Source organism: Castor canadensis, chromosome 14 (genome assembly GCF_047511655.1).
Source record: "Castor canadensis chromosome 14, mCasCan1.hap1v2, whole genome shotgun sequence".
Taxonomy (NCBI): domain Eukaryota; kingdom Metazoa; phylum Chordata; class Mammalia; order Rodentia; family Castoridae; genus Castor; species Castor canadensis.
In genome coordinates this window covers 20,119,160-20,132,054 of record NC_133399.1, presented here as the reverse complement: position 1 = coordinate 20,132,054, position 12,895 = coordinate 20,119,160, and the positions used below count along the sequence as shown (strand labels likewise).

The 12,895-nt window shown below is 40.3% G+C and overlaps 1 protein-coding gene across 1 annotated transcript in view; it reads right to left on the bottom strand.

Moving 5' to 3' along the window:
• Nucleotides 1-12,495, bottom strand: part of LOC109674487 (uncharacterized) — a 50,904-nt gene extending 38,409 nt beyond the window's left edge. Inside the window, 1 exon segment of the mRNA XM_020151438.2 lies at nucleotides 12,348-12,495. Coding sequence (XP_020007027.2) covers nucleotides 12,348-12,350 — 3 coding nt within the window. The 5' untranslated portion in view covers nucleotides 12,351-12,495.
• Nucleotides 12,496-12,895: the final 400 nt, after the last annotated feature.

Below are 12,895 nucleotides of genomic sequence, written 5' to 3'. Positions count from 1 at the left end.
CTGTCAAGAGCCTCCCTATGCTATGTTATTTCTTTGCACCATCAAGTTCCAAAATTGCTAGTGTGAATCTGCAGAGTGAACAAGTTAGCATTATGCACCACGCATGATTCCTCTATGCACACCTGGGAACATAATCCAGTGAAGCCCCTGGACAGACTGAATTCGCCAACAAAACTCTAAAGCATAAATAGTGAACTGTAGTCTAGCACTGACAGTGGATGTGGGGGTGGATCACTGAAACTGCCCTGGAAAATGGGCTTGGGGCAAGAAGCCAAATTCTCAGTGCTGAATGCTCATGGCATGTGGGAAAAAGAATGAAGGCTGAGAGCAAGGATGGGCCAACAAGCCAAACTCCAACAGGAGCTGCTAACACTGAGCAGAGGTTGGGAGAGGTACAAATGCTGAGAGCGGGGGTGGGCTGACAAGCCACCTTCCCAAAGCAGTGCAGGGGGTACATCTTGGTGCTGATCTCATTGAACAGAGGACAGTATTCAAAACTGTATAGCTGGGGGAGGAGCTTACCAAACAGGTTTGCAGCTGAAGGGCAATGAAGTCATAACCTGGTGAAAATAATAGCAGTTCTGATCACCTTGCACAAACTGACAGACTTACCCCACCTCCCAATTTTAACTTGCCCTGTAGACAGAAGGAACCAAATGCTAATCACAAGCCAGTCACCTTGTGAAACCACATCAGTGCAACCATTTGTATGCTAATACCAGCTTTGGACACCTAAGGAATAACTCCAGAACTAACCAAAAGACTAAACTATTTGTTGTTCCTGTACCTGGTTTTGTTTTTCTGCTTTATTAACTTCACCATCATTTTTATCTTATACATATTCTTACCTCCTTCACTTTCCTTCCTTTTCCTGAGATACAATCCACTGTTCTCCCTCCCAATTACACTTTCTCCCTTTTCTCATTCACTCTACCCCCCTTTTCCTTCAACAACACTAAACTGTCACCATACTACCCCACCTCCTAAACATTCGCCACCAACTGACTAGCCTACTGTACCAACTGTGCACAACCACAGATCCTGTAATCCCTGACACAATCACCCTGTACTACAACAACATAAATACATCCAACAAGAAAAAGGACCACAAAACCCAGCAGCCTCCATACCTCTTCAACCACCCACCCCTTTTCCTGCCCACCCTTTGTAGTGCCACCTTTACCAGTTATCCAAATTTCTACATCTAGCCTAATAAAAATTAGCCATCTCACCAACTCTCACTGTGTGTTACTGCCATTACCAAGGGGTTTTCTATATAATATGTATAAAATGTGTGGCATTGAACCTGTGAATTTGTTATTACTAAATTACACCGCCAGGCCAGGGACAGAAAAAGCACGTCAACCTAGCTAACAAACCAAGTCAGTAACGACACAAAAATTAAATTAAGGGAAAGAAGAAAGGGATTTTAAACCACCAACTAGCATATCAAGATCAGAGTTGCACAGCACCAACAAGAGTGATGGGAAAAAGAAGACGGAATTTAAACCACAATCCTCAAAAACATAATTCTATAAAGAATTCAGGGAACACGAAGAAAATGGATACCCAGTTCCTGTCTCCAACAAAACAATTATAAATGCCACTAAGGAGCCCAGTGATTCCCACAAAACAAACAAAAAACCCTGATAGAGGAAATCTTGGAAGAAATTACCGAGAAACTCAGGAAGACAATAATAGACATAGTTAACCAGATGTAAAGATTCACTCAAGAAATTTCAAGACATCAAAAATAAAAAACTTGAGAAGACACAGAAACAAAACATGAACTCAGAGAGGACATCAACAAACACCAAGGTAAAACAAAGGACACTAAAAAAGAGATATTTGAATTAAAGATTACAACATAAAATATAAAAGAGGAGTTGAACAAACATATGGAAAATGTCAGAAAAAAAAATCAAATAAAAAGCCCCTTTAGTCATACAAAAAATTCAGTGGAAGGCCAATCCTGCAGACTAGAAAAAGTGGAAGACAGAATCTTGGAGCCCAAAGATAAATTGAAATTAAAGAAAAATCAGCATAAACCTTAGTCAAACAAACCAAAAGCTGTGAAAGGAATATTAGTCAAACAAACCAAAAGCTGTGAAAGGAATATGCAAGGACTCAGCAATGCCATCAAAAGATGAAACATGAAAATCATGGGCATTGAATGTGGAGAAGAGGTGCAAGCTGAAGGGATAAGTAATATATTCAATGAATTTTTAAAAAATTCCCAAATCTTGAGAAAATCTTGTCCACTCAGGTACAAGAAGCCTCCGGAACACCAAATAGACATGAACAAATTAGAACCTCCCCATGCATATTGTTATTAAAACAAGCACAGACTACAGAAAAAGAATACTGAAGGCTGTAAGACAGAAAAACAATGTATAAAGGTAAACCATCAAAATAACAGCAGATTTCTCAACAGAATCCTTAAAACCAAGAAGGGCATGGAGTGAGGTTCCTGAAAGGAACTGAATGAAATATTTTCAGCCCTAGAATAAACTACCCAGAAAACTATCATTCAAAATTTACGATCAATAAAAATCTTCCACAATAAACACAAACAAAAATACAATTTGACCACCAAGCCATCACTACAGAAAATTCTACAGGGAATTCTACAAACAATAGAAGAAACCAAACAAAACTATGATAGGACAGGAATTAATAAACCACAGGAGAAGAGAAGAAATGGGAGAGTAGAATGTATTCAACTGTACACACTCAAACACTTAAACAAAAAAAACAATTAAATGATGAGAAGCACCACATACCAATCAATTTTAACACTGAAAATCAGTGGACTCAACTCCCCCTTCAAAAGTCACCATTTGGGTAACTCGATTAAAAAGAACTATCTGACAATCTGTTGTTTACAAGAGACACATCTAATTGATGGAAATAAACACTGCCTAATGCTAAAAGGCTGGAAGATTTAAGAAATCCTTGGCCCCGCAAGATAGGTAAGAGTAGCAATATATACATCAGGTAAAGTAGACTTCAAACTTATATTGGTCAAATGAGACAAAGAAAGGTACTTCATAACAATGAAGTTGTTGAACAATGGACACAGACACATTCAAAAAGTCAAACTAAAGGCCAATCCCCTTAATGGACATTGATGTAAATGTCTTCAATAAAATAACAGAAAATCAAATCTCATGAAATATCAGAATGATCATTCATCATGACCAAGTTGGCTTCATCTCAGGGATGCAGGGGTGATTCAACATTTGCAAATCAAAAAATGTAATGTAGCACATAAACAGAAGCAAAGACAAAAACCACTTGATCATCTCAATAGACACAGAAAAAGCCAATAAAATTCAACATCACTTCATTATAAAAGGTCTAAGAAAACCAGGAATAGAATGAGTGCACCTCAACATTATAAGTTTTATATATTTCAAGCCTATAGCCAACATCACACTTAATGGGGAAAATCCAAATCCATTTCCCATTAGGTCTGGAATGAGACAAAGATGCCCACTCTAACCACTCCTACACAAAATAGTCCTGGAATTCCTAGCCAGAGCAATGAGGCAAGAAGAAATAAATGGAATACAAATAGTTAAAACAGCCAAAATATCTCTATTTGCAGATGACATGATACTATACCTCAAAGACTCAAACTCCACTGTAACACTTGCATCGAGCTGGCTGATAAGCATATTGAATTATCTATCATTATGTTCTGCATTTTTCTCCTTTTAATTTTTAATTTTTTGGTGGGATAAGGTTTTGAATTCAGGGCTTTATGTTTGCAAAGCAGATTGTCTACCACAAGAGCTACATTTCCAGTCTTTTTACTCTGGATATTTTTGGAGATGGGAGCTCATGAAATATTTGCACTTCACCAAAAACATTGAGATATAGAAATAAGTGAATCCTTGAGAAAACAAATGAATAGCATGGTGGTAGGTCAATTTCTTAGCATGAGCAAGGCCACAGGTTCTATCACAAGCACTGGAAAAAACTAAACTATTCAAAATGATACAAACAAAAGAGGAATGAGCAAAAGAAATGCAAGTGTTAATTAAACATATAAAAATAGGATTGCTTGTAATATTTGTTTTGGTTTCTTCCTAATGTTATCTTCCTATTTTAAATGAACTAAGCAATAACTTTCCAAAAATGGCTATTTTGATTTCCAAAGTAAAAAATGATTATAATACACAATACAGAAGGAAGACCTTGTTGGACCCTGGTGCCATTTACTCATCATCCTAACTACTTGGGAGGCTAAAGACAGTAGGATCATGGTTTCAGGTCACCCTGTTCATCTGGGATGATACCATGTATCACCTCACTAGCATATATTCAGGAACCACTTAAAGGGGCAAAGGATAATAACCAAAGTTGCTCCTACTGCTCATGATATTCTAAGAGTTTTTGTACTTCTGTGCCAGAACCTGTGATGAAGAGCAAACACAATTTTTTTAAATATGTCACCACAAAAAATAACCTCTCAAGTGAAAGTCTGACTTTCCCAAGAGCTATCACAACTTCCACAATTGTCCCAAATTACATTGTGACTAGACAAACTCTATAAATGAAAATGTAAACAACTGAAAACTTACCCAAGCAAAGTAATCTTGGTACCACTAGTGGTTAAGACCACAACACCACCTTCCTTCATGTTCCCATTGTATAAAGATGCCCAACAAGGGAAGGACACACTTTTGATTCTTTCATGTTCCACCTCAAATTCATCATCTTACTTGATCAGCTGAAAAAGAACCCTACTATACACATTATCTTAATGAAATTCTCTGCTCTTTCCAGTCAGTCTCTGGCTCACCCTCAGCCTGAGTCATTATATCACCCCATCCTTCATTGTCACAAGAAAGTCTCAAGGCTAAGGATCTCTGGTCCAGGAGATAATTTGGGCCCCTCTTTTACCCACAACCTCTCAGGTTCTTTTTATTATATGCTGTTCCTCTTTACTACTCTTGAAAAAACAGCCCTTTTTTACCTTGCTTTGAAGCACATGCACACTCTGCTGTTGGGGTGGTCCTGCCACTGAAACCCTAAGTTCATGTTTTGCCTCAATCTTCACTTCAGTTTTGAAAATGCTGTCTAGACACAGGCCAAAGAGAATGTCAATTATGTTCACAAACCTTTCATAAGTTTCCAATCTCAACCCTCCCATTCAAAACTCAACTCAAGTGCACCACTACTGCAGTGAGTTGTGAAATGTAAGCTATCTGTAAATTTAGATTTACTAGAACCCTAAGTAGCACATGTCTGGAATCAGGTTGTAAATACAAGACCCTGCTTCTACATTTTTACATAATTCAGGACCATCAATTTTACCCTGAGAAGTTTGGAAGGAGCAGGGACACCAAGGATCACAGTTTCAGTTGCAGGGAAGCTACTACCTCCCACCATCACATCATCTGGGGAGAGAATCAAGGGCTCCAGGATGGGTCAGTTTACTCAGAGGTACAGGACAGGATGACAGATTCCTGCTCATCTTTGCAGACCCACACACAATAGATAGGATGGAGGGCCACAAGACACTGCAGGCAACTCAGGCCCAAGAATCCAGCGCTGTGCTTGGAAGGACAAGGTCTCTCACCACTGCTTCAAGCAGGTCCAACTTCCTCATCCTCCTGAGACTGGGGACACAGGTCACAAACACTACATCAGCTTGTTATGGTGACTTGGCTTCTTCCCTCCAACCTAGCTGAGCTCCCATATGACAGGGGAGCGAGATTCAGTCCCACTGTCTCCATATCAGAAGAAATTTCAGTGATTAAGAAAATGATGGGAACCAGAAAGTCATTTTCCAAAGATTAGGCAGTGGTGCCTCCTCCCACTGGATTCTGGTAGGACAATCTAGACAGTTCTTTCCCTCCAAAGACAGTTCTTTCCATTGGCTATTGAACCAAGGCCCTGTGACGTTAGATCTGTGTGGCAAGACAAGTGATACATCACGTGGTACAGAGCCTGGACCAACAAGTCATTCTTGGCACAGTCCTTAGCATACCAGGCCTCCTTCCTGGACCTTATGTTACACAGTGTGAGGATGCACTGTATTTAAGCAGAACATGCATCTGGCTTTTCCAAAAGAACTCTATTTCTTTGACATGGAAATGGAACCAGGAGTCTGCTGGGAATATTCCAAACTCTGCTGGGAATATTCTAAATAGTTCCTGATTTCATAGAAGAATCAATTTGTAGGAGAGGTCAAAAAAAAAAAAAAAAAAAAGAAAATACAATCAGTTGAAATATTACGAACGCAAAGTAATCCTAGAAAATACTAATGATTAAATAACATCATCGTTTGTGTTCCCATTACACTTACATGTCTTTCCTCAGGAAACCTAAAACAAGGTAAGGCTCACACTTTAGGGAATCCTACTATCTGCCCAAAAATATTTACCCTAATTGTTCAGAAGAAACAGAATAGCTAATAAGCAAACTTTCCTGAAGGTTGTCTCCTTTTTATACTCCTTAATTCTATGACCCACCTTCAACCTGAGGCAACACAACAACCCTTTTTATGGTCACCTGAAGACAATGTCAGCTCAGGGGAAAGGATATCTGGTCAACGACCTGATGGCTCCCCCTTTGTTATCCCTTCTCTCCCAGAGTCATCCACAACAGTATGCCCCTCCTAGAAAGCACAGCCCTGCTCTACCTCACCCTTGAGACCCTGTAGACCTCCGAGTTGCTGCTGCCCTGCTACTGCTACTTCAATATGATCAGTCCCTGTCTCCACCTGAAATTAAAGTTTGAACATACTATCTAGACAACTCCAATTATGTCAGAGATTGCAAACACTTCAAACCTTCAACACCTTCCTAACATGTCTCTTTTGTCATGCACCCCACATGCGCATGCAGTCTTTGCAGTAAGCTGGGCAATGCAGAGACAGCTCCAGGTTAGGATTTTATGACAGCCCTAAGAAGAACTGGGCTGTGGATCTGGCTCTAGTCTGAGATCAGCTTCTAAACACTTAGCTAATTCTGGGCAATCACCAAGGCCACAAGGATAATGGAGGAAGCCCAAGCCTCCCACTCACTGAACGCTGAGAAGACCTAGAGCTCAGGTGCTGAGGAGTCCTAACAGGGCTCTGGGCGAGGGCTATGTCACTGCACATAGAGGACAGGATGCCAGAGTGTGCCCATTTGAACAGTCCCAGGGCAGAGAAGAACAAATGTTAAAACTTCACAAGCAGCGAGTCAGGCCACAAAATGCAGTGATGTACTTGTAAGGACCAGGTCTGTACCAACCTTTTCAGACCATTTCTTATGTCCTCATCCTCCAAGGGTCTAGGGTGCCAGTTACAAACACCATTTCAGGCTTCTTTGGTGAGTGAAGTTCTGCTCACTCAACTGGGACCATGAGCAAGTCACAGTAGGGGAGAGACTAAATTACATAGAATTGCTCTCAGCATCACAATGTGATCCAGAAAATGTCCATAGACCAGAAGGCATTTCCTGTATTAATCAGAGGGTCCTACTTACACCAGACTGTGATTTGCCAATTCTCAAGCTCTTCTCACTGGCTAGGGATCCAGAACCCACCCTTTGAGATCTGAGTAAAAGAAGAAGTAATCGCCTATGAGGGAGGGTGCATAAATGAAATAATTGAATCCAGGAACAGAACTCAGCAGTACAGGCCTCCTCCCTGGTGCCTACCCACTACAGCCTGGTGATGCATTGCAGCGAAGAGGAATCTGCTTCTCAGAATAGACCTTTCAACTGGAAATGTGGTGAGAAAATTTTACACTCATCTTCCCAAGGGGACACCCTGTGATCTCGGAAAAGCTGTGGTTCTAGGCCGGGCCAAGAAAATGGAAAAATTCTGCATGAAGATAATATCATATCCACTCTTCACACACAAAGAACAAATGACAACAAATATGAAGAAACAGGGAAATGTGGATCTTCAGTTAAAAAAGCATTGTAGGCAATCCTCAGACTGCTTTTCCTAAAAAGAATGGACTCCATACTCAGTCCATGAATCAACTAAAGCAGGAAAAAACATGGCACCTACCATGTTGAATCAGTTTGTTCTCTGAGCCTTGTTCAGCAGTCACCTTGCAGCCCCCTTGGAATCTAGGATGGAAAAGATAGATATTTTCTTCATGACCTGAAGCCAAATCTATCCCCAACAATAGACCCTCCTTTGGATGGACCATCCTCTGGATAACAACTCCAGAACCTCTCCCATATCAACAGCAGAGTTGTAACAACTACGTCACACCTGTGACTGGAACTGTTTAAATGTGCATATCTTTGCTCTGTGCCCCTAGGTATCTTTGCCTATTTAAATCTATACCACATGTATGCACCGTGGAGATGGTGAACATGAGCTGAGTACAAACATATCCTAGTTGTGAAATAATACTGCTTTCCCTGCTTTCACCATGCTTCTTTCTTTGACATTGAAGTGTAATTAGCTGGACTTACAATGTGCAATGAGAGGAGCTTGTGCCCTTGGTCCAAAATTCTATTTTCAGAATGAGAAATTGACTGCTGAAAAATCTCAGGCAGGAGACTCATTTCACAAAGCCTTTTCTTGGAACTGTTTAAAGTGGAATCATCAAAAGACTATAGGCAAGCATGAAGAAGAAACAGCAAAGTGGAAATATTATATACAAAGAAGATAAAATCAGTGCAGACTTAGAAATCATCAAAGGATTACACAGAGCATGAAGATGGATATACAAGTTCAATGAAACCACCATTATAGGTGCTTAATGGTGGACTAGAGGAAGAACAAAGAGTCAGCATGAAAATGATTGAAATGATGCAGCTAGAAGAGAAAGAGAACACTTTTAAATTCACAGAATGTATCACAGGTATCTGAATTTGGTAATGGTTGAAAGATCTCTAGAGAGAAACAAAAACATATAAGCTAAGAACTTAGATCACATAAAGAAAGATAGTGTTAAGAAATTAGAAATTCTTACTAACAAAAATTCTTTACTTTCTTCCTCACTACTGGTACTAAAGGACAACCTTTGCAAAAAGTCATTCAAAGTGAATTATGGACTAGGTAATCATCCCTTATACTATGATCAATCAGAAAGAACAACAATATATGGGTTGAAGAAAATAGTGAGGAACATACAAATATATCTGCCTTGTCCATGAAGCACCACATCTTTATTTGAAATTCATTTAACAAACTTGGAAAATAATTTTATATGTTTGGGAAATTACTAACAATACATTTTAAAAGTACTTAGTATTATAAAGGGGGATAGAAAATGTGATAATATAAGTAATAAATTATTGCACCTGTCAGACTGGCTTAAGTGGCGTAGTGCTTGCCTTAACAATCACAAGACCCTAAGTAATAAATAAGTAAATAAATAGGTAAATAAAGGACTTCAGCAAGATTGTACTACACCAGCTATATGCAAAGCACGTCATTTTGCTGAATTTGTAATAACCGTCTGAACTTCACACAGTAGAAGAATACCATTTACACAGAACAAAGGAACAGTAAAAGAAAAATGACATGCAGAGAGGTAGGGTGAGATGGGGGTGATAGTAGCATGAAGGAACAAGTACAAAAATTGCTCAAAACCAAAGGTTATCAGTATAGTACAAAAAACAGCATACAAAGATGTTTAATGCTAAATGGACAAGTGTAATAAATTAGAACATCCACATATTTTCAAATCACAGAACAAGCAAACAACCATAAAAGGTTTAAAATCATACATTACCAAAACTTCACAGTAAATTTAATATATCCATACTCTACAGAGCACCAATGCCACAACCCCCATCATAAAAGAATATTCTACTAACAGGGTAGAACACTAGGGCAATGTTATATAATTAAAATGAGCAAAATCTTTTGGGTCAACCTCACAACAAGGGATATGGTTTATGGGCTTGAGTCTTGGGAAAGATCTATTACTCCAGAAACTGTTGTCATGCACCCACTGTAAGGTGAGGGAAATACTCAGAGTCATCTAATATCCTGTGACCTTACTAAGATATCTTAATCTTTGTCCATGTACACTGACTTCTATTAAATGCAATGTTTATTTTCAGAAACCTTCTATCTCTTCCATCATTTTAGTTTTGGTGAGATTTTCTACATGGTTTATACCTAACTGCTATCTATGAAGTCTATTCAATGTGTATTCTTTCCTTCATGAAACTTCCTTCACTTTGACTCAGTGCCTTTATCTCACACAAGACATAAGTACCAAGAATGGACACTGGTAACATTACCAAACATTGCCCCAAAGACCCCAATGTTATGACTTGTGCTAAATTTCTTTGCCATCACTTCTCTTAACAAATATGTGGTGTTACCAACAACAAACCAACTTTCAAATGCCAACTAATTTTCCTTCAGTTCAAATTCGACACCCTCCAGATTTAGCACAGTCCCTCCAACTTCTGGGCAGTGTGAAAGAGACAAGAAGCCATGGCACTTCTTTGCTATGTCTGTTCAAGCCAGTCACCTTCCTAACGTTATAAAGATGTAGCACCCTAAGACCTGTCATTACAATAAATACAAACATTGCCTCAATGGGGCTTAGGAAAACAACCAAATACACTCCTATTGCCTCAGAAATTTCAATGATTTCAGAATCACTGTGCTAGAAAATGATACAAGGACCAAAACTTTTAATCTATACTACACAGTCACATCGCTTTCCAAATACACCAACTTCTTGCCACTTCAAGAAAAATATAAAGGTGTCTTTCTGAGCCTGAGCCTCCAAGACTTCATTGGCACAAATTACACTCTGTCTAAACAACTATATCAACACAAAATGGAAGTAGTGCAAAGATATATTTTGAATGTTGCAAACCTCATAAATAGCTGCAATTAAACCACACTTCCACTCATTTCCACACTAGCAAAGGAGCACAGAAGCAACATTCTTCCCATTACCCCATTTGTTAACTCAGATACTCCTCCACACACTTCCCAAATGCCCTTTTTTTGCATAAAATGATTATGAAGTAATCATCACAAATATCTTCAAAATGATTTGTAAATAGTAGTAAGGTGATTTGACAAATCTCAGCCTGAGTCACCAAACAAATCACACTTTACAGTCACCATAAGATCAGGAAGAACCCAGGTTCCTGAGGTTCACACCTGTAATCCTAGCTTATCAGGAGAGAGAGACAGAGAGAGAGAAAGAAAGAGAGATATATCAGGTTTGTCTTGGTTCAAAGCCTGTGCTAGCAAAAATTTCTTGAGACTCTATCTCGAAAAAACCCATCACCTAAAGTGATAGAAGGGTCACTCAAGAGGTAAGAGCACATGCCTAGCAAGCGTGAAGACCTGATTTCAAATCCCAGTGCATTCCAAAAACTAAAAGAAGACTACGAAGATCCTAGCACTGGTAGCTACTTCCTATAAACCTAGGTACTGGGGAGACTGACATCAATGACAGTCCAAATCAGCTTAGAAAAATTGTTTACCAGACCTCATTTCCAAAATAACCACAGCAAACCAGACAGGAGATATGGTTCAAGAGGTAGATCTCTCCTCTGTAAATGTAACACTATGATTTCAAATATCAGTCCCCAAAAATAAAACGAGTAACAAAAACAAAAGACTGAGTGATCATAGGAGAAAACCAATTTTGCCAATCTCCACGTCTGTCTATACTAACTTATTTCTTCTCCTGTGTTCTCCTCTCTTTGAGAGCAAATTGCCTTTCTGACTTCAGATGTCTACATTCCTCACTTTTGGGGCTTTCCACCTACAGTAATTCTCTTAAAGTCAAGGTCTAAGTTAACCAGCATTTCATTATAAAACAATATTCTAAAAACAACCTGAGGACAACAAACAGTTAAATCAGGAAGGGCAATAACTGTCGCCACCACTCAGAAGGCAACCACGTGCACATGTGGATTTGCACTTCCAATGAATCTGACAAACTACAGGATTTGTGGAAATGACGGATTTATTGGTAGCACTGCATTGAGGGGACAAGGCACAGAGCTTAGCCCATACTTCTCCTGAAGCTGAAGGACTCAAGGGGAAGAAGGTCCCAGTAAAGAGTTATGGAGACACTGCACAGAAGCGCCCTATCCCAGCAAAAACTCCCGAAGTGCTGGGGAGGCTCCGCGTCCACCTTAGTCTGCTGGACATGGAACTGCAAACAGAGTCTCCCATCAGGGCAGTGGTCTGGGAGCAAGTCGCCTCACAGGGACACAGGACGGGGTTCAAGTCTTTAGTCCAGCGGCACCTTCCAGGAGACAGTGGACCTAAGACCCCAACCATGTGATCAAGGCGCAGTCTCCAGAACAGACAGGGTCCAGTCAAAACCACCGCAGCTTCGGGATCCAACAGTCCCGCCACCCAGCACTGCGGATGCCCAGCCGCCCTCTCACCATTTCCCGCCTCCGACACGTCCAGGTGACCTCCCTATGGTCCTGCAGTCAGAAGAGTTCACACAGCTGCTGGAGCTGTGCAGCCTGCACAATGTCCCCCAGCAGGCGCATGGCAAATATGGCGACAATGAGGAAGGCAAGGTGAATCGCCCAACACTGCCGCTCCTCATTGGATGGCTGGTGCCTACGATTAAACAGCCGCTCTGATTGGCTAAGGGACGAAGCGCCCACCCACCAAGTCCTTGAGTGACGGGGAGGTGGAGGGGGAAGAGGTGCGAGACTGGTGACTTGCAAATGACACTCCAGCTGTCCTTGGCAATCAGGCTTCCTCTGTTGGAGATATATTTTAGTTTATGGGTTAATTACATTCAGCAGAACTTGTCCTGACCCTAAGGACACAGCGCCTGCCTCTGATCATACTCACTGTGACCATCTTCTATACTCCCCTTGAAAATGGGATAAAGGTTTGCTCAGAGAATTCTAGTCTCAATAGCCCACCGAAAAAATTCATCAGGTCAGTTAAGGTGAGGAGATTCAGGTAGGTTAGG